The sequence below is a fragment of the Achroia grisella genome, unplaced genomic scaffold, assembly GCF_030625045.1.
Source record: "Achroia grisella isolate CSIRO2021 unplaced genomic scaffold, CSIRO_AGI_Agris_v1 utg114, whole genome shotgun sequence".
NCBI classification, from domain to species: Eukaryota; Metazoa; Arthropoda; class Insecta; order Lepidoptera; family Pyralidae; genus Achroia; species Achroia grisella.
The window spans coordinates 734,351-757,257 of NW_026712585.1; the positions used below are offsets into that span (position 1 = coordinate 734,351).

At 39.0% G+C, this 22,907-nt stretch overlaps 2 protein-coding genes across 4 annotated transcripts in view; both read right to left on the reverse strand.

Annotated features, from left to right (window-relative positions):
• Window positions 1–1,795: 1,795 nt before the first annotated feature.
• LOC131850461 (uncharacterized) lies at window positions 1,796–12,934 on the reverse strand. The gene is made up of 14 exons (XM_059200686.1): window positions 12,718–12,934; window positions 11,105–11,876; window positions 10,347–10,462; window positions 9,658–9,799; window positions 8,905–9,051; window positions 8,237–8,334; window positions 6,835–7,794; window positions 6,046–6,184; window positions 5,788–5,867; window positions 5,006–5,171; window positions 3,714–4,572; window positions 3,371–3,493; window positions 2,828–2,926; window positions 1,796–1,943 (listed from the first exon to the last, which is right to left on the reverse strand). Exons 1-14 carry the CDS (start codon window positions 12,838–12,840, stop codon window positions 1,796–1,798), a joined length of 3,972 nt encoding a protein of 1,323 aa, XP_059056669.1. The 5' UTR covers window positions 12,841–12,934.
• Window positions 12,935–13,569: 635 nt separating this feature from the next.
• LOC131850846 (scavenger receptor class B member 1-like) overlaps window positions 13,570–22,907 on the reverse strand; it is a 47,928-nt gene continuing 38,590 nt past the window's right edge. For all 3 annotated transcript variants that reach the window (XM_059201240.1, XM_059201224.1, XM_059201232.1), the window contains exons 10-12: window positions 17,799–17,917; window positions 16,955–17,083; window positions 13,570–16,239 (exon numbers count right to left, since the gene is read on the reverse strand). In XM_059201240.1, coding sequence (XP_059057223.1) covers window positions 15,985–16,239; window positions 16,955–17,083; window positions 17,799–17,917 — 503 coding nt within the window. In that variant the 3' untranslated portion in view covers window positions 13,570–15,984. The remainder of the gene's footprint in view (window positions 16,240–16,954; window positions 17,084–17,798; window positions 17,918–22,907) is intronic.

Here is a 22,907-nt window from a genome sequence, read left to right on the forward strand (position 1 = left end):
ACATTAAAGTTCACTTATAATTAAATACGAAAGGAAATAGAGCATAGGATGTACTTGGAAAGTAATAGAGTACTCACCAACACAGCATCTTCTGCATCTCCGTTTCGGGTCTCGTCGATCACAGGTCTCCAATTTTCCGGATTCCCGCAAGTCTTCAATATGCCGCCGTTATAGTTCTTATTATGAGATCGCGGATAGTTACGATTAGCACCGTTCACTCTAGTTCTCAACACACGAAGAGTCTATTCGCGCGAGGACTTCTATTTACAAAGTCCTAGAGTGCCGCGATCCTACCGACTGCGCCACTTATGTTACGGCGGGCGATATTTGCCTTTTAAAAATATATTTTATTTAATTAAAACAAATGAAATTATTAAAGTACAAAAAGTGTAATTATGTCTAAAGATCGAACAAGACTACTGTAAAAATATAACAATTAATAATTGGTGTTAGGTGCCGATTCGTGGTAATTTGCTGTTCCTGGTAGCGGTGTCAGCTTATTGTGCCACACACAGCAATTTACCAGGCGTTACGCCATGGTAACTCGGGAAAGGGATGAAAAAATTAGAAAAGGTTGAAAAACACCTTTATTCAAAATAACTTTATAACGGTAAGAAATATGAAAATGTTTTAAAAGTTGTAGAGAAAAAATTGTGTACAAAACAGATCATTTTCATTTTTTCATTATCTTGTGTTGTTTAGCCATAAAAATAAAAAAAACTAGCGGCTGAACGATCTGTAAAAGGGGAAACATGTGATATAGTATAAGTATATGCTTGATGCTGGGATGCGCGTGCTGCATTATATAGGGTTTTTAGTTACTTATTATTATTTTTTTGTTTGTTTTGCGCTGATTTTTATTTTCTACAACTTCTATTTAAAACATTTTTCAAATTTCTTACCGTTATCGAGTTATTTTGAACAAAAGCGTCAACTTAAATCAAAATTTCTTTCTGACTATATTATTCACGTATTTGCTCACTTATTTTTATATATTGCGCCAAAACTGGCCACATCATGGTTTAATTTAAAATTTTACTGGACTACCAACCAACAACTCTCATTTGAAATAGATAAAATCAACAAATAACCATTTAATGTCGGAATTGCGAACCGTCCTACTTAGCTTGTACCTACAACTAGAAAGTAGTTCCTACAAACATTAAACTTATCAATAGTAATCTATTCAAATTGAGGATTGTTAATAACTACGATACGTAATTAAGGACCTGAAACTCGGGAAAGAGAGTAGCTATCTCAATGCCGTGGCATTTGCTTGTATTCTATATTAACGAATAAAACAAACCTTATGTATGATCTTTTAATATCAATGTTATTTGTAACAAACTCAATCAACTTTATAACAAACATAAAGATTTGAAAACGAAAATATAACAAAATAAATGCTTTCATAGCAACTGAAACATAAAGAAATCTTACAGATAATCAACAATATATTAAAAATAAATCTTATATAATACTATAGGAATGTCAAAGAATTTTGTTTGATATAAATTTACTTTTTACTTATCATTAATAAAATATAAAGTTTTTATTATCATTTCGTTGCGTTACGAGATCTGTACCTGTATACATATGTATACAAAAACCTCGACTAATTAACGGAAACGAAAAAATGAAATACCTTAAGTCTTAATAGAAATAACCAGCCTTATAATAAATCCTAATACTGTTTTAAAAAAAATCCACAGATGTTTACAATTATACACATTATATAAATGAGATATTCTAGTACTAATCCTGACATAATGTTACAATGAAAACACATATTTTTTTAAGCATACTCAAACAAATTGTAGTATCTGGTAGTGCGCCGTGATGACGTACTTATTGATAAGTCATCGTCGTCAGTCAACGCAAGCATCATCCTTAAGGCATGCTCCAACATTTGTGCCTGCTCCAAACATTTTACTACGACTTGCCTGAAAAGAACATATATATAAAATTCTCGTGTCACAATATTAGTTACTCCTCCGAAACGGTTTGACCGATTTTTATTAAATTTTACCTAAATATTTAGTAAGTCTGAGAATCGGCTACTATTTATTTTTCATACAAGTGATAAGGGTTGCTTATTTTTTTTAATAAATGTTATGGTTTATATTTTAGAATGTGGCATTAAAAAATACAACCCTAAATTTTCACCCTTTTACCATCAACCCATATTTTTTAATAGCAATTTTAATGTATATTGCAAAACAACGTTTGCGTATTCAGTTAGTTGTATTATACAATATTTAACATATAGTTACAATAGGGAGTCCCAACTCTAAAGTAACGGCCGCAATGTGGGCTAACATTGCTTATTCGTTTTCAATTTCAACTCCACCATGTAATAATCCGGTTGAAATAACGACTTTATGTCAGTTGCTTATGGTATTATATCAATGTGGTTACTCATAGTAGGAGATCTTTATATGTAGTTTATTAGCTGTTAGCGACGGCTTAGTCTGCCTTTATTTTAGTAAAATAGCCTGAGTTCCTCTTTCTGATAAAATCTATATTGAAATTAAATTCATTAAGATCCGTTCATCCGTTCAGACGCGAAAAGGAAACAAATAAATATAAAGATTTATTCATATAAATAATAATAGTATCCTTACACAGCGCCATTTAATCCCAAGCTAAGCAGAGCTTGTGTTATGGGTAATGATGTAAATACAGACACTATACACATAGAAAACACCCAGGCAGATATAAAAAACCATACTCATGAATGAACGCGAGGAAACGAACCCGGGACCATCAGAAGTAAAGCGCTGTGTTAAACCGCCAGTCCACCGAGGACGTCAAATAAATAACTTACTTATATCTCGTCATTCGTTTGTCTGTAGAAGCGTGTGTTCCCGCCTTGATGAGTAGTTCTTTTAGTTCGCTGTCCTCCTTAGATTCTCTTTGAATGATGCTGGAAATAAAACATACTTACAGGTTATCATCCTATTTTTAACTCAGTTTTGGAAATTCAGTACTGTGTACTGTACAGTATTTGTAATGTATGTGTGTGTGTGTGTGTGTCCTACTCTCATCTATTTCAGTCTCCAGGCAGCTTGCTTTAGAAGCTGTTTGGAGGTGTGTTTCAAAGTGGAGATAATGCAGTAAGATTCCTGGATATGAAGATATCGTAGACCTTCAGAATGCCAAATAATGAGTCGTATACAAGCGTCACATGATAACGTGACGTGCATGTATATAGACGACGCCATTTTACCACCAAGTGACCTGTCAGCTTGTTTAACAATTAAATTACATAAAATATCAGCAGCAGATTTTTTTGCCTTATGAAACCTACACAGCAGCCTTAACAGCCTTAAAAAACATTGATCGTATGAAACAGATATCATTGGCTTACCTTTTCAATTTTTCAATGATATTAGCCAACTGACAATGTGTGTGGGAGACCTTGCTGTGGAGTCGCCGCTTCTTTTCGTCTTCTATGATATCATCAAATCTAAATTCATTTATATTGTCATCTCTGTAATGAGTAACTATTATTGTAAAGGAAGCAAGAAATATTATCTTTGAAATGGAAGGATAATCAGAGGGATTGTCATCTGAAAATTATGTAATGTACACAACATATTACATACTAATTTTCCCTACATACGAGGCTTATAACCCAGCTGTCAACTGTCGCTTTGCGCCATATTATTTTTATTAAATAACAGGAGACAACATAGATTAAAAATACTTACATAAACTTATAAATTGACTTCAAAGAACCACTCAGTTCGGTTAGAAATATTTTCAATAATGAATAAGCTTGTATGCTCTCACTCTCAAAACCACTATCATTTGTACCACTATCATCTCTGTTTGTATCAGAATTTCTTAATGGAGATGAACTGTCAATGGTAATATAATTTTCATTTAACAGAATAATAGTATCAGTGTCATTTATTGAATTAATATGATTAAATTCATTATCATTAGTACTATTTATATTAATATCCAAATTTTCATTGCTGAAGTTTCCATCTGTTATGCTAGACAGCGACATAGCTGTAAAATCGGAGGCTTCCAACAAGGATTGTTTCTTCAATTTCTCCTCGTAGACATCTAGTAATCTTATATTTCTTATTACTGTAGGTCCATCATTTTTAGTTGCATTAAAAGTGTTACCGTGTATTGTAAAATTTAAATCATTATCATCATTTCTATTATCACCATTTTTTAAATTTACATTTGAATAATGTAATTTTCTTACTATTTTTGATTCATCAAGTTTAATATAGTCAGCACCAGCTGTATTGTCAATATTTTGTGGAGTTCTAGTTTCCCTGTTGATTACTATTACATCACCCAATTGTCTCGTTTCTTTTGATTCATTTTCGTTTATATGTACTTCGTCTACGTCTGGTTGTATAAGTGATAAAGATTTCATTTTGTCTATTGTCAAATTTTTTAAGTTCCGTCCAAACGTACGCACTATTTTTGTATCAGTATTAACTTTGCAATTATCTTCTACTGGTTTATTGTTTACTTCACTATATTTCCTCCACTGCGGGAAATGCTTCTGTACGTACTCCATTACTTGAGATGGTTTTTTGATAACTGTTATATTGTGAGAGTCAATAAAGTCATAAATTAGAAGGATGAAACAAAGTTACTAACTAGGTCAAAATTGCTTGTAGTTTTTTGTGTGTATATAGTAATTCGGTGAAATTGTATTCTAAGCTACATAATGTTGTTATTTTATAGTCATAAAAATAAGAGAAATAAATTGGGTCTATTTAGATACATGTAGTTACATGAATAGATATTTTTTTACATCTCAGAATATTTCACACAGCGCCATCTAGTTCCAAGAGCAGAGCTTGTGTTATGGGTACCAGATAACTTATATACTTCTTTTCGTAAATATGTATCAAGAAAACACCCAGACCGATACAAACTATCATACTTAAAATGATGATGATACTTATAAATACAAATATAAAAAATAATTGTAATAATAATATTATATTTGCTTAATTTGTTAACTCACAGCCATGTCTAGGTGTTTCAATCTCATCATCCACACTATGGCTGGGTATAGAATACCGTACTAGGTCTTTCTCGTCTACCAGTGGTACTGGATTTTTAATGCTTCGAATCATATTTATAAGCTGTTGTTCTGCTTCTATAAGCGCTTCGCAATCTGGTCGGAACACCTGAAATACATTAACAAACAAAAAGTGCATAAAAAATTATATTTCACTTACTGGATTGGACTAATATGGAAGTAAACTTAATTGAGGATGAAATATATAACTAAAAATTGGTTAAGATATTCTTTTACATGTAATTGGAAGCTAAATAAACATGGTACGTGGTAACCATCCCCTATATACATGAACTATGGATACAGGTCATCATCTGACGTCCGTAGTACACCGTTGATATTCTAGAGGACTATGACGTCATGGCACCGTATTCTGCAATTACATTGCTTTATCTCATGTTTCAACCGAAACACATTACACGGAAGGTCTTTTATTTCGGAGTACCCTAATGCTGTTGGCCGCAGCTGGCCTTTACAGCCCCAACTCGCGGAAGGACTTTGGACCGGCTGAGGCCAACACGCGCCTGACCGTTACCACTTTAGTCTGAGGGCATCGCTAGGGGTTCGAACCTCGGCTCAGGCCATCGTAATTTCGATCCCCGTTTGAATTGGACGAGGGATCGATCAGAGGGGGCGGACGGACTCAGTGGTCTAGCGATTTAGCACACCGCTCACCGCTTTTCGGATGTTCATTGGCACTGCTGTTGCGTTGATACTATACATACCTGTAAGTTCCGTAGCAATATCACAGAACATCCTACAATTCTCATGAAATAATTGGGTTTCTTATGAGATTCCAATTTACCTGAAATATTTAATAAAAAAATCATACACACGAATGGTATTTTAACCTAATTGTTTTGGTCTACTATCAATACAGCGCTTGCGTTAACGGCATACGCTCGCTAGTACAAAAAGCTTATGACTTTTAATTAGCGCGTTTTTACAAATTCGGTCTACAAATTTGTAAGTGATAAATTTACCTTTCTCACAAGAATTATGTAACAATATTAATAATTTGTCCACAATCTCTGTAATCTCACTGTTCTTGTATATTTCTTTGAGAGAAACAGTTGCTTCTTGTACAGTCCATGGGGGCCTTAGTGGTAGTGTATTTGACTCCTGGAAATTATGTAAATAATACTAATAAAATAAATACTAGTCTATTAAATACTAATATTTCAAAACAAGATAAACCGCAGAAAAGAAAATAAGAAGAGTGATTTTTCTTTCTACTGTTACACTGTAGCGCAGTCAAGGAGAAAAAGACGTGTGCAAACACAATAATCCACGCATTATCTTTATATTACTTAATACGTGAAACAAAAACTTTGTATCCTTTGTTACGAAAATTGTGAAGGGGTATAAAATTTCGCACACTTATAATTATAGAGGAGTGCAAAAAGCTAATATAAAATTATGAATAAAAATATGTACATTAAACACTCTACCATATTTGACCCACACACACATAGAAGTCTTTGACAATAGACCTTAATAATGTTAAAATATAATAAATTAACTATGGTCCAATTTGACCATTGGGAGAGACTACTAGTTCTTATTATTATTACATTTATCAGAATTAGCTTCCCTTTAGGTACAACGTTTAGAAAATATTTATTTATCACCTTTCTGATTAACTAATTTTGCATATTTAAGAAAAAAATTTATATGCATTATATAAATATTTTTCAATTATAATTTATTTATTCATTTGGCACAACATCTTAAAATAACCTGTAATGATTTTGACGTAATATGTTTTTTACCTGCAATATAATAGCTAATGCATCTTCCATGACTTGTGAATATGAGCAAAACCATTCTTCAATTTTGGACTTGATTGTATGTTTAATTACTTTATTTATCACATCAAATCTCTTCAATTTGTCGTCTAAAGAAATTGTAGTGTCAGTCAGTTGACTTTCGTCTAATACTGGCAGGGTTTGATATTCATTTTCTGTTTTAATATGTAACATATTTTGCCTTTCATCCATATGTGGATGTTGAAATTCGGAATTATTTGTTTTTATTTCATAAGATTGTTCATTCATTTCAACATCCCCATTCAATAAGTGCGGTACATTATTAAGTATTTGTTTAGTGTCTTGATCGTTATTGGATATATTTTGATTTAGAATATTGGACTTTAATTGATCTGGCATGTGTTGTTTATCTATACTTTCACTACGAGGGATCAACAAATTTATACTATCTTGAGGTTCATTTTCGATCTTTTTATCCACACTGTAAGGAAAATTATTATCGTGTTCATCAGTTTCTATATTTTTTCTAATTATTTTTTGTAAGTCCGTGTCAACATTAGCAACAGTAATGGACAAGGTACCTTCATGATCGACTGAGAGATTTTTGTTTTGTACGGATACATTTGTAAAATGTGTATTTGTTAATTGGTCAACATTTATTAGGGACGTATTAGTATTAGTATCCGCCATATTTTCCATTGTTTGCACTCGAGCCTTTTCAAATAACGGGTTTCTTGCAACGTCAACAGTGAAATCGATTTCCTTGCTCAATAGAAAGGGGTCCAGTTGATCTGCTCTTTGCAGGAATAGATTTTCATTACTATTACTTACAGTAACTACAATTTTTTGATCTTTAAACGCCACTTCCGGTTTAAGGCCACTTTTGATTTCATATAATTTATAGCAATGTATCAATACAGATTTTGCTTTATTATATAATTTTGCATCATTAGTTATTAATATCTGAAAATATGAAAAATAACATATGAGAGGGTCAACCTATATCTAGAGCAAACAATTGAGAAGGCTCTTTTTATTAACAGATGTATACATGTAATAATAAAACTTTATTTATTTCTCCTCACAAACATGGATGGATACATGAACAAATACATATCGCGTTTTTGGATAATATCATGCAAAATAACTACGATTAATTGATATAAGTACATGATTTATTTCTATGTAGCTAATGTAGTAATGAAACAGTTGTTACTCGAGTTGTACGGAATGCACTAATGGTAGCCCGGTGCAAATAGACAAAGATACGATGAGAATGAAGTCAGTTCATCTCATCATGGCGAATTCACGAAACGTGAGAATATAAATGTGTTATCCGACTACAAAAAGGAAGAGGTTCTTGTTTCTCATTATTTACACGAAAACAAATGGTAAGTCTACATACCACATGATAATTTCGTTCAGACGTCTTGAGGCAACAATACACAATGCGGTCTAATGCAGACATGTTTCTAGCTGCATCCGTGTTTTCTACATCCTGAACTGTGGAGGAAAAAGACAAAGAAAAGGTAGAATAGAAATAATCTTTATTCAAGCACGTTTGAACAGTCATGTTATTGTTGGAAAGCAGCGTCTCACAGTACAATTTAGTAATATGGACATTTTATTTTTAGTGGATCCCCACAAGTTGCATCTTTATACAAACGGAACTTACTAGCTGCTAGGTTGCTGTTTTGTTAGCGTCCAGAGTACATAGTTATGATTTTTAAGTGGGTAAGAGTCCCAAATACCCCCTCATCACAGCTGGCGACGCCAGAGTGGTGACGAAGGGGAGGGTGCACGGTGTTTCGAAGATTTTTCCATACGATTAAAGTAAAGAAAAAATGTGGTTGCTGGTTTGAAAAACTTGATATGGCACGACGAATTTATGAAAATTATTATTGAGGGAAAAATATAAAAAAGGGGGAGGGGATAACCAAGGCGCAGTACACCAAATTAAAGATAAGTAGAGTTGTATCAGCATTTAAAGAGCATGATGGAAGATCGTGTAAAGAGCTCCATAGACAAGAGTGGGGCTCTTTAATTAGGAATAAATAGTTTTAAAAAACTTACCGACGAGATATGCGGGCGGCCTGTCCAGCCTGCGGACGAGGTGGCGCGCTAGCATCATTCTTCGCTCATTCTCATTAACATGATTGCGACTTGCTGACAACACTGCCTCCATCACGCTCCGAGGGACCAGCAGACGACAGCTCGAATCTACAAAGATAGTTAAAAATAATAATAAATATATAAACAAAATTCAGACAGCGCCATTTAGCGCCTCAAAATTAAGCAGAGCCTGTGCTAAACTGCTAACACAGTTAACATTTTGTATATATAAAACAACACCGTGACCAAAAAAAAACACATTGTGCAGGCATTAAACCCGCGACTAGCATAGGACAAATAAGCTTGCGGTTCACCTGATGGTAAGTGATACCCACCCATGAGCACTCGCAACACCAGGGAAATTGTAAGAGTGTTGCCGGCCAAGGAGAACAGAGAAGGAACAAGCCCATTTCTTGAAGGTTTTAATATCTTATTTGTTGAGAAATTTCACATTGCTGGAAGGAACTTTTATTATTTAATAGGCAATTACTGGCACCTATATTTTTATTAAGTACATAAATTTGACGTAGCAAAGTGTACGAAACGCTGCAACAACGTTGTATTTAAATGAGTTTATAAAACCTGATATCTACCAGTCGGCACCCCCTACGAACACGCGCCCGGATGCGGCTACACCCTTAGAACCCCCGGCTAGAGACGGCCCTGATACAGGCATTCAAGACAAATAAGAATCTAAGTTGATGTACTAATTACCCAATTTAACAAAACTCTCCATAAACGCTAATTCTTCCAACAATATTTCCGTGTCAACTACGATGTACCAAATGTCCGTTCTTAGAGATGATGACGCTAGATCTCTTAAGATATTGAGAGTATTCTGCTCTTCTTTGTAAGTCTGAAAAAAATATTTTTGTAGAAATATTACAAATGAAATAGGATATATTTTTGGGTACCACAATTAAAAACAGGTAATTTTATGCTCATATACATCGACTGTACATCAATAAAATATAACATTTTTACGAGAATTGCGCGAACGGTGAAGTACAGAATTTCGTATTCCTATATTATATAAAGAAGCATATCAATAGCATTCTCTACTAATAATACTTTTTTATATATATAATGAAAAATGCTAATATTTTATTAAAAATATACATAAAAAAGACATTAAATCAATAGATAAAAAACATTACACACGATATCACGTATCTGACACACACACACGCATACTCTTTTGTTTTATTGCCTACGAGACAACCACAGCCTGTGATTATAGATGTATACTTCTAAGTCTATAGTCTTTGACAATAGAACCTTAATAATGTTCACATTTGTAATTTAAATTAATTATGGTAGAATTTTGATCACTAGTATTGAGGCTACCAATAGTACCTATACATTAATATATGAATTACAACGCATCACTACTTCATACTTACATCGTCGACATCACCCGCACAGTCAACATAATAAAGTTCTTCTAAATTGATGACTTCATTCCGACTCCCCAAGTCGAAACTTACTTTTTTCTTTCCAATTCCTTTTGACTTTTCCTCTAAAACAAAACCTTTAGTATTGTTATATATACAAATATATTTTTTTTAATGGTCGATTATTGAATGGTGCTCATGCATTCGCTAACGATTTACGCTGGCGAAGCACCAGTGGAGGATGATGGCCTAACTGACCTGACCTCATACTCATGAGGTCAGATCAATTAGCCCATCATGGTAAATTCACTACAAATTTATCATGATGATTTCCAGGGGGTACCGCGTGGAGGTCAACCTGACACATACCTGACACAACGGTACATTGCTAGCAATAAGATTCATTAGTTCACTTAACCTCCCTCTCCCATACTCACATTATAAATCGCGAAAGTGCTACTATCTGTCTGTTTTTTACCATTTGATGACTAAGTGTAGTAAGTAGTAACTTATCTTAACCAAAAATGGCGTGAAGATAGATAAACAAAGTAAACTAGTATAAAATGACATATATTTATTAATGAGATTATGGTTATAAAATTTTCATTATAATTAAGACTATTGTGGTTTAGTGTTTTAATACACCAACTGCCACAAAGAGGTGTGAGTTTGATTTAGACCTATATTTACAGAAAAATAAAATTGTACTTCAAGAAAGGCTCTAAAATGAAACAATCTTTCGAATTTGTAATGAAATACATACATACCATCTACATTATTGGGCAAATTGTCCACATTAACAGTTTTATTTTTTTTTGCCACAAGCAGAAATCGCAGATCAGCATTTTCTAAACCATTCACCTTAAAATCTTTGTTCTCAATATCATTCTCAACTTTATCACTTTGTCTTAAATTTAACATTTTCGTATCTGATTTTGATGTATCTTTGTTCCTACACAATTGATATTCACCATCCCCTGTTTCTAAATCAGATTGACTGCTGCTTTTAGGATTAACTTCAAACTGTGACACTAATGCTGATTTATAATTAGTTGTTTGGACTGGCAATTCACTTAAGTTTTTATTATCTATTATTATTTTATTTTTATAATTAAAAATTATATGGGGCGGTTTAAAGTTATTGAACCTCTTACACAGGGGAATGTCACAAGCATCTACATGGAGTTGTGAAAAGTTTTCTGTTATAAATGTTTGAGTATTTTTATCTGTTGTTTGTTTTTTTGGTGTATTGGCCGCAAGCATTGAAGTAGAAATTGGGATTGGAGTCCATAGAATATTTTGTATATGTGGACCAGCATCTGTAATATACTTGGGGAATACAACTTGGGCAAACACAGGGGATGGTTGTGTTATGGTTTCTGGATTTTGAGGGGGATATTGGTAGTTTATGTAATTTACATGAGAATTGGAGGGTATTTGGTTATCTACTACTGGAGTCTTTGGGTCTGGATAACTGTGGGAATTATCTGGCATATTTTCTGTACTGTACTCTCTTCTTTCATTTGTGACAGTTTTTTTCTGAAAAGAAATATTTAACATAAAGTATCATGATGTCATTTTGATTATAAATTTCTAATAGATTTTCTTAGGGATATCATTTAACTGCCAAACTGCCATGCTCAAAAACATTGTATTTGACTCTTGAAAAAATAAATTCAAATAATTAATATCTCAAAATTAAAAATTATATCTTTTTTATGACCAGCAAATAAACAATTCCTTTTTCACAGCAACAGTTGCCCATCAGATGGTATACAGGTACCATAGCTTATAAATATATGAAACACAAAGAGTATCACATGCATCTTACTGTCTCTTAAGAAACCTCATACATAGTCTCTAGGGAAAACCTCAGCATTTAGTTAATTTCACAACCTGAGACTATATGGAAGGAAGATATTCTCAAACCAGCATGTTACCACTAAGATTCCAGAATATGAGAGTGAAATCCCTGTCCATGGTGAGTGGTGCGATTGTAGGAGGAAGCCATTACAACAGTCTAGACCATCCTGTATTTTTATATGAGACCAAAGAATCTCTTACCATAAGGTAAATGTATAAATATCAGTCATTAGAGTACAGTCAGTAAGAGCAAAATTAACATAAAATTTTATTTTATGCAATAGAATTACTATCCTTGGATATTAATTAATTCACAAACAGGGCTGGACGCCTGAAAAATCATTCTATTTTAACAGAATAAAATATATCTCTCAAATCAAATAGAAAGACCGTAAAACGTTAATTCAAACGTTTTAAACAAACTTCTATTTAAAGTTTATAGATTCGTAGATAAATATAATCGTACTGTTTATATACAGTGAAATTTTTTTTAATCACAATATATATACATACTTACATCAGCATCGTTTAAACTCCATGCGGTGTCCCCATTAGTTACATTAAAATAATAAAATTTGCCTGGAAAACTTTTCGAGGGACACAGAATCCAACCATTATTATCTTTTTTATTGGTATTCATTGTGTTATATTACAACGACTATAAGTTATTTATGCTACATGTTTTCTTAGAAACTGTGCTCCCACTGTATCACAGTCAACAAAAAGAAACTTGATAACTTTTGTAAACAAGTCTAAACATTTTGCTGACACCCGCGAAAACACAAATATAATTTTTTATTAAGCTTTTTTTTCTTATCGTACCTGAGTTGCCAACTTTAGTATTTTTTGACTCATCTCATAGTCGTCGTAGTAATATTATTGGTACATAAGAAAACATTTAATGAAAAGCAAACAAAGTTGCCGGTAACAGCTAGTTGTGTGTGTTTTATATGTTAAAAATGGTAAATATAAAAAAAATATTAATGGAAATACATCACCAAAACCTTCGTCAATAAATTGTTTTTTTTATTTTTTTATGACTTTCGATTCGGTAGATGTTAATTCCTAAAAGTGAATAAATATCATATTGCGATGTTACAGATAGATGGACAAACGATTAGACAAACTGAATGGTCGCTGAACAAGAATTTTAAGATATTTCCTTTTTTCTGTTTAATTAAGAATTCAGAAAAGAATAATTTTTGTTCATGCGATTTTCTTAAACTAAGTAAGATCTAGGATTGTGATGTTAAGATAATTTTGAAATGTTATTAGGAATGTAACACCTATTAGGAATAAAGGGCAATGAAACAATAGTATATTTACAAAACATTTTTTTTTATAAAATATTAAAAGATAGTATCTTAAAGCTAAAAATGAGCAAGTTAGATATTATAGGAACGATCACAGCTACGTACTACCACCCACATTATCTCATAATTATTACATCATAATAATACCATGCCGTACCAAAACTGTTATTAAACCATTGTACCTAGAAATGAGGTAAGTATTATACTTTATATCAAATAAAAACTTAATTATAAAATATTTATACATTATTATAAGAATATTTTGAATATTTCAGTCAATATTTGAATAAGAATGGGTAATTTAATAAAATACCTATTTACAGGGAAGCCATTCGTATAGATACTAGATTAAAATAAAATTATGCCAATACAATTATAAGATTTTTCACTTCTTGGTACGGGATAGAAACTTTCAGGGCTGGCAACCCTGCCTACCTGTATACGTAACGTACTCCACTCAGTATATGACCCGCGAGCCAGGAACGTATAGAGGTGGTCAATTTCATCATAGTTTGGGTTATGAAGCCTAGTTAATTGAGGATGGCTTCAGGAAAAGCATCCTTGCAAGTATGTAAATTTTTACATAAGACAATAATTGTGGTTCAAAAATCAATTCAGTTGATATATATATAGTTGAAACTATTAATTAAAGATGAAAAATAATCAGTTGGCTGTAACGTGGTGTACTATACTTTAGTATATACTATACCTTAGCTTTATATACCTACAAGATCCGACTTTCACTAGGCTTCAAAATACAACACCCATAATAACTATCTTAGAAGTTATCGACCGCGAGGAAAGAATTGACGATAAAGCCTCTGGCTCGGGGACTAGCAGCATGATACAAATGACAGACAGTTTATTTACACTAAAAATAAAATGTTAGCGTATTACTTAGTAGGTGTAGGTACATTGTTTTTGGTTTGAGCATATCGTCACAAAGGTATGAACTTATTTTTAGAGAGAACTGATATTTCTGGCAAAATAATATTAATATGAAAGTAATATAATTGAATAAATACAGACCTCCATAAGTTCATACACCACATCTAAGACTGTTAATATACCTTAAGTTAGTTAGGCTGGTAACATACACTAGATTAGTTGTCAAGTTGCTGAAGCCGTATAGTTGGATGCAACCGAATGCAACGTACTGCTATTTAGGATGGGCGGTGTGGCAACCAAATGTGCCTATTTGTCGTATTGCATTTGGGCAACATGACTACTAGCTGAATATATGTTACCAGCTCGAAATATATTTTAGCCCTTGTACTGTTTCAACAAAATAGCTAATAATATCGTGCACAAATTAGATAAAAACATCTAATAAATAAATTGCATTTGATTAAAATTTAATTTAATGTAAATACTATTAGCTAAATATACGTATGGAACACTATATTTCGAATCTTGAGTTCTGAATATATGTTAAAAGTTTGTCTCAAAAAAAATATCAATCTACTATAGAAACAAAGAATAGGCGTGTTAGGTATTTATGTTCACGCCATAATTTCTTGAGGGCTCAATTATTTAACACTATTACAAACAATTAATAATGGTAGTTAACTTTTGAATTTTGTTGATGCAAACTTAAATGAAGGGATCACAGTTGCAACTGCCAGAATTACTTTATTCTTCTTTCTTTCTTCAATATGTATTAATTCGTATAAGGGTATGAAGCCTCAAGTATTATTAATTATTAAGTAGCAATCTTTGATGTAGGTTTTAAGTCACTTTTTTTGTTATTTTTTTACCCGTTCAGGAAGTAATTGTAGCCAAGAAGAATTGGCAAGAAATATTAAGCATTAATTTGTAATTTCACAAATACATTTTAACTAATAATTTGACACTCACATATGCACACCTACCTTACTTTGCATCAATGATGGCAAACAACCAATTTTAATTTAAATCACAATTGGCAGAAAAGATTGTTTAAGGACGATATGTACCAAATAACTTAGTTTACCATGTGGAAATGAAAGTGACAAAATAGGTAAATACACGAAGGCGATTGGATTGTTATTAATATATTAAATTTTTTGTTGCTTTATTTAGGGCAATTCTGACTCATTATTCAAGATAAATAATCTTTTTAATATTGATTATAGACTATGAAATAGATAATAGTAGTTTTAGACTTCGTACAGCTTACATAAGCTATAGGCTGCGTTAAGGGTGGAATTTTTTATTATATTTTTACAATAATTAAAAATAGATTAGAATTGAGTGTAATTCTAGTTTGACTACCTAAAGTGAAAAAATAGTAGTATTTTATATAATAACTACTAGTTAACTTTCTCAGAACCAAACACAATGTCATTATTTTTAATAGACAATATATTTATTTTTTAAATTTAATCTATAATAATAATGGGCCCCATACTTTTAATTTTTAATTAATATTCAGTCTTTACTTTTTTAGGTAATGTACAATAAAATATAACTTATAAATCGAAGTGATTTAACTAAAGTTTTTTTATAAAGGCCTCTTTCTCATAAGCGAACACTTTGTTGTTTGTAAGTGTTTCTGTGTTTTTGCTCTTAAAATGTAACAGGGAATTCAACATTTCGCTTTGTACTTGATAGTTATAAATATTTTTGGTTATAAAGTAACAGCCCAGAAGTAATAATAATGTTAGGAGTACATAAGATAAAGGAGGTAGGATAACAACTATGAAGTAAATTGTCCATTGTATATTTGACGGCAATCCTTCTTGATTCTGAAACAGAAATAATAAAATCTTTTAATAAAAAAAAGCTCTTAATACAACTGTATTCGAAAAATGAATATTTTTATGTTTTGTGTGTGATTTTGATAAATTAATTTATTAATAATATTGAAGCTACCTTGCTTGTTAAAATTAATTGTAATAATAATGATCGTGAGTTGCATTTTAATATGGGGCTGTAGTATCCGGGGATAATTTATAAACTATTACCGCTCCATTGAATTAGAATCGCAGGACCATTTCACTATCGAGAAAATAACTGTTCCTGCAATGTCATTCCAACGTTAAAGGCACCTAACGTAGGTAGTCAAGGGATGCATTCACCATAGCCATTTGGCAATGCCTCCGACTGGGGAGATGGAAGGAATTATTTGTAATGAGGACTAGTGTACCTCCAAGCGATGACAACAATAGACTGGTTAACCTGACTTCATCCTCATTCTACTACATCCTCCACTGATGCTCCGCCAGAGTTAATTGTTAGCGCAGACGACGGGCGTACCTACATTCTATATAGATTAATAATTAACTACTCCTAATTAGGCGAAGGTAGGAAGATCGCTAGTAATATGGATTAATAACCGGGTGCACCACTCCATTACCATTCATTCATTCATTATAGAAAAAAACTATTCCGTTTTACCCCGTCCAGAACCATCCTACACAAGTCAACTAAAATTATTAGGTATACAATAATTAAACTTACATATTCCGCCCAAAACAATGGCAGTACCAGATTAGAAAACTTAGAGTAGGGAGAGTTGAAACGGGATATATCGTGGACTCGCAGGTTGCTCTGCATCCTCGCTACAGACCGGAAAGGGGTGCCAGTTAACTGGAAATGGATAATTAAATAATATTAACGCTTTATGAAACAAAAATTAAAATTGCATTCGTAAACATTTTAACGCTAAAAATAAGAGAAGTAAGAGGTAAGTATGGCTAATAAGTATTGTAAATTCCAGATATAAGACTGGTAAATAGATGTATTAATTAAAGAGGGACAGTACATGATAAATAGATGTATTAATTAAAGAGAGACAGTACAATATCTCTATCTCACGCTAAGCAGCTTGCTTTGCAATTTATGCTGTTTTGCGATGTGACGTATAAGATACAAACAATATTAAAATACAGTAGACAGGTATAACAACTTAGTCATTAGGAATGGCAACGCATGAGAGGTATCACTAGTCTTTCAATAAGTTTTCTGAAGTTTGTAGTGATGTTTACTTAATAAAGGTAACGGTTACCGTTTTTTAATAGATAACTTTTATTGTTAGCTTGAAAAATTTTAAGTTTATCTTGTTGGCTACAGCTGGCCTTTACAGCTTCACCGAACGATAGGGAGTGAGAGATGAGTGCAGATGGATACGACTTTAGTCTGAGGGCATTGTTAGGGTTTCTCGAATCTCGGCTTAGGGCGTCGTGATTTCGATCTATGTTTGAATTGGACGGGGGATCAATCGAAGGGGTTGTAGTAGCATGTATAATAATGTATATTATAAGAAGATTTAATAAATGGTCGATATTATATAAATTTCACTCACAGGTTCCACGACTATATAAGAGTTGTGCTTATATCTATTTGGTTGAAGTCCTGTCACGTATTGGTCTCTCGGTGGTCTCCCTGTGTAGAAGTGTGGGTACGAGACTACCATTGGAAAATCTAAAAATAAATAAATGAACATTTAAAAAAGTTCTGTGTCTGTTTTTTTTTTATGGATGATTATTATTATTATTATTGGGTCGTCCGCTGGTCCTAACTGGACCGCTGGGTACGGGCCCCGAGCTTGCGCTCCTTGCCCGGGCATTCTGCTGGGGTGAACCACCCCAGCGTCGTTCTTTTACCAGCCGACCTGCCGGCCGGCCGGAGGGCGGCTGCTTCTCAGCAGCCGCCTGTGGGCGTTGTGTGGCAGGAATCATTATGTCGCTCGCCGAGCCGGCTTAACGCCGCCACGTCACGTAAATGACGTGATCACTCGGTGGAGAGTAGGTCGCGCGGGAGCGCGCGAGTGGCGTCCGGTGGGCGCGCGTGGAGGGGGGCGAGGTCGCGCAGGTGCGCTTCGCGCCCGCTGTCCGCGCAGGTGCGCTTCGCGCCCGCTGTCCGCGCGCGAGAACATCGCGCGCGTCAACCGGACGACGAACTGCTCCACCGATGGGACCTTGAGGTCGCGGGCGATCACGTCATTACGGACGTACCGTCCGGCATTTGTGCACAGACGGAGGGCGGCGTTCTGTTGGACCTGCAGTCTCCGCCGCTGTGAGGCCGAGCACAGTGCGTACCATGCGGGGGCGGCATATGTGAGCCGCGAACGAATGTAGGTCTTATAAATGCCTACTTTCGTCCGCAGCTGCAGCCTGGATTGTAAGACCGGTCGCAGCATAGCGCGCGCGGCCTTGGCTTGGGTGACAGCCCGGTCCACCTGCGGCGTCATACGCAGCGACCGGTCGATTTCTACCCCTAGGTAACGCACTGTGCGTTCCCACTGTATGGGCTGGCCTCTCAGTAAGAGGGGCGGCGGGCATTTGCACCCGGGGCGGGTAAGCAGCGCCACCGTTTTACCCACGTTAACGGTGGTACGCCACTTGTCCAGCCACTCGGGGAGCAGGTCCAACAGCCGCTGCATTTTGCGAGCGGCTGCGTAGGCTCGGCGAGACGACGTAAGGAAGGCACTGTCGTCGGCGAAAAGAGCGAGGACGACATCCCTCTCTCCCTCTCGGAGCTCATCCCTCAAGGTGGGGATGTCGTCTGTGTACGTCGTGTAGAGCGCTGGCGAAATGCAGCTGCCCTGCGGGACTCCGGCGGCGATTGGGCGTGTGGTAGAGTCACAGTTCTCGACCGAAACGTAGAAGCTCCGGCCCGAGAGGAACGAGTCCACTACTCGCACGTATGCTGACGGCGTGTTGGTGTCGAGCAGCTTTGACACCAAACCGTCGTGCCACACACGGTCGAACGCCTTCTCTATGTCGAGAAATACGCCGACCGTGTAGTGGCCGCGGTTGTGCTCGACAGCCATGTGGTGGAGCACGCGCGTCAGCTGCAAAGTCGTCGAGTGTCCGCCTCTGAAACCGAACTGCTCGTCGCGAGGCGACAGAGTCGGTCTCAGGCGGCGGAGCAGGAGGCGCTCGAACGACTTTGCTACGTGCGAGAGCAGAGTGATGGGCCGGTAGCTTGCCGGCAGGCGCTTGTCCTTACCGGGTTTCGGGAGGACTATGACTCTACCCAACTTCCAGTTGGTAGGGAAGTGGCCGGTCCGGAGTATGCCGTTGTAGAGCCTCGCTAGACACGCTAGGGCTCTACGGGGCAGCTGTGCGAGCGCTGCGGTGCTGATCCCGTCCGCTCCGGGCGCTTTGCGCTTCGGTAGGCGGCTGACGAGCCGCCTTACCTCGCCGGGCGAGACGAAGCTCACCTCGGTAACGTCCGGCGACGGAGCGGTACGGAATTCACATACGCGACGTACGACTCGCTCGTGGTGCTCGACGACAGTGCTGGGTGCGTCGGCGGCGATTGGATTGGCCGTGAATTGCCCCTCCAAGTGCTGTGCCAGGATTTCTGCCCGGTCTTGGGCTGCGTAACGACGTCTGCCCGTCTCGTCAAGCAACGGGCAGACGGGGGTTCGTGCATTGGTGAGCTGTCGATTGAGTTTGTGCAGGTCGGTATCGTGTTCGCCGGCCCGGGATATGACACCCTCCCAGGCGGCTCCACGCCAATCCCGCACTCCCTCCGACAGCTCTGCAGCCAGGCAGTTGAGCTCACGCTTGACCCGCGGGCAGCGGGTTCGGGCCCATAGGCGACGGAGGTTCTTTTTCCGGGCGAGTTTTTCGCGCAGATGGTGTGGCAATTCCTCTCGACGGCGAGAAGCCACGTTTATTGTGGTAGTTGCCGCCTCCACTGCGGTGCGAATTCGCTCCGTTATGAGTGTGGAGGCGGCTTCGACACCCGCTGACGATGATAGTTCGCCGTCGAGGTGTAGATGCTCCAATTCTGCGCGAAAAACACGCCAATCCATCCGCCGCCTCGACGGTCTCGTCGGTGTGGTGGTGATGGAGAGGTCAAGCGTGGCTAGAACTGGGAGGTGCTGTGTGTCTAGATCATACAGCACCTCCAGTAAGACCGGGCAAGGCACAGCCTGCACTAGGGCAATGTCCAGAACGTCTGGGCTATGTGTGGGATTTGAGGGTACGTGTGTTGGGTGCGCTGGGCCCAACACCTCGTACCCGTGGATCTGCGAATCCTGGAGGAGTCTTCGACCTATCGGCGAGCACAGACGGGAACCCCAAGCCGTGTGCTTCGCGTTTAGGTCGCCCATAAGCAGGGTGGGACTCCTCCCATCCAGAACGTTCCGGACATCGGAGGGGCTGAATTCCAGTCCCGGGGGACGGTAAGCTGCCAGGACCTTCAGTTCCGCGCCGTTGACGTTGATGTTGACTCCTATGGAGCGCATGACGCGGAACTCGGGGCGCTCTAACTCCACGTGGACTACGTCTCGACGGACAAGTACCGCCGTACCGCGGTACGCAATGCCCGCCGGTGACGTTTCGTCGCGTCTATACACGTGGTAGTTAGGCACCCTCAACGTCTCCTTTTCTGTGAGCTTCGTTTCACCCAGGAGTATGATGTGCACATCCTGGGTGCGAGCTAGGAGACGGAGGTCCTGGACTTTATCCTTTATTCCCCCGGGGTTCCAGTACACAATGCGCAGGCTAGTACCCGCCATTTGTGTACTGTTGGATTTTGGCCAATCCATTTAATGCCGCCGACTTTGTGTCCGCGCCAGCCGCGAGCGTAGTTAGCAGCTCCGTCAACAGGCTAATAAGCATGTTCAGTGCTCTGTCGACGGGCGCTTGTGTGAAGGGCGCGGGCGCGGCGTGTGCCGAACGCGGCGCGGGGTATGAGGGAGGCGCGGGAGGTGCGTGTCTTACGTCCGCCAAAAGCGGCTTGAAAGCCACTCTCGGCACATTGTGTGCCGGTGGCGCCGCCTGGCGGCTACGTGGCGCTGCACGCGGGCCCTGATTTTGGACGGCATGCATGGGAAGGGAGGGGGGTGCGGTGTACGCAAATATTGGGGTGGGATCAGGTAGGAAGGGGATTGGGGTTGATGCCGTCACGGGCTCATCTCCGCGCCTCTTCTTGCCGCGTCTTCGGCGGCGGCGCTTTTTAGTTGCACCGGCGTCGGCGCCTCGTTGCGTCGGTTCGTTAGCCGGCGCCATTAGGTTGGCGCCAGCGGTTTCCTCGACCGTTATTACGGGAGGGGGAGCCTGGGCGACGTATGTACGAGGCGCCGCGGTGGGATTGTTGCGCCGCCGTTGCTGCGCCGTGGGCGCCGTCGACGTCGCAGTGGGGACGGGGGGACGGGGTTTGATTCCCCTCTGCCGGGCCTCTCTTTTATAAACCGGGCACTTCCGGTCGTTGGCGGTGTGTGACTTTGCGCAGTTGGCACAGGTCGGCTTTTGGTCACGCGGCCTGTCGCAGTTCGCCGCCGGGTGCTCCCCACCGCAGCGAACGCATTTTACAGGCCGGTGACAATTGGCCGATGCATGGCCGAATGCCTGGCATCTGTGGCATTGTGGCAGCACCGATGCCGGCTTCCACGCCTCAACCACGACGCCCCGCATGTACAGGAGCTCATCAGTCGCGTACAAGCGTGTGAGCTCGTCCCTGTCCATGGGGTCGAGTTGGGCATGGAAAATGCAGCCGGGGCGGCCGCGACGCGCGGGTATGCCCCGCACTAGCCGCACTCCGAACCCCTTCTCCTGCAGTGCCTCCGCAATCTTTTCATTGGGCGTGTCGGCTGGGAGTCCCCTTATCGCCACCTTGGTGGGCAGTTCGGAGGCCAGACTATAAAAGTACCAACTTATTGTTGGGTCCTTTTCGCTGGCCTCTATCAAATACCTTTGGACGGCACGGAATTCTTCGTCCGTCCTAGGCAGGAATCTGACCCCCGTGCCATAGGGTCTTGCGTTGGGTGCCTCCCCCAGTACGCGCCTGAGCTGGTCGAAGTGGCGCGTCCAGATAGGGAGGCGTTCTACCACTATGGGGGGGTATTTGCCTCGCCCTGTGGCGGGTTCTACGCCCGTATCGGCGACCTTACCCTGTGAGGGCATTTGCGGGGCTGGAGCCGTGGTGGCGGGGGTTGGGGTGGCGGGGCCTGCCACTACTGCCGCAAAGGACGGCGGGGTTCGTCGTCGCGGCGAGGGGACGGGGGGGAGCATCGGCTCGGGCGATTGTGGCACCGATTCGAGTGCCGCATATGACGTGGCATCATACTCGCCCCTATCTAGCGTATAGGAGCGAGGTAGCGGCGAGGGCACACGCGAGGGTGCTGGCGAAGGCTCAGGCGAGGTCGCAGGCGACGCATGTACGTCGCCGTAAAAACGCCTGTCTTCCCCTTCCTCCTCGCTCCCGCTATCCGGCGGGGGGGAGGGTGAGCGCGGAGGGGGTGAGGGCTTTCGCCGCACGGTACCCGACTGGGACGGTAGGGGTTGGTAGCCCTTGTCCACAAGCCGGATTCTCGGCGTCGGCGGCACCTTCACTAGGTCAAGGTCGCGGGGGGGGACTCCTCTACGTCCCTCCGTTTGTCGCCTCTAGCGGGCGAGGTCGGCGACGGCGGTGCGCGTCTTTTAGATGGGCCAGGTTGCGCGCATCTTTCCCCTCT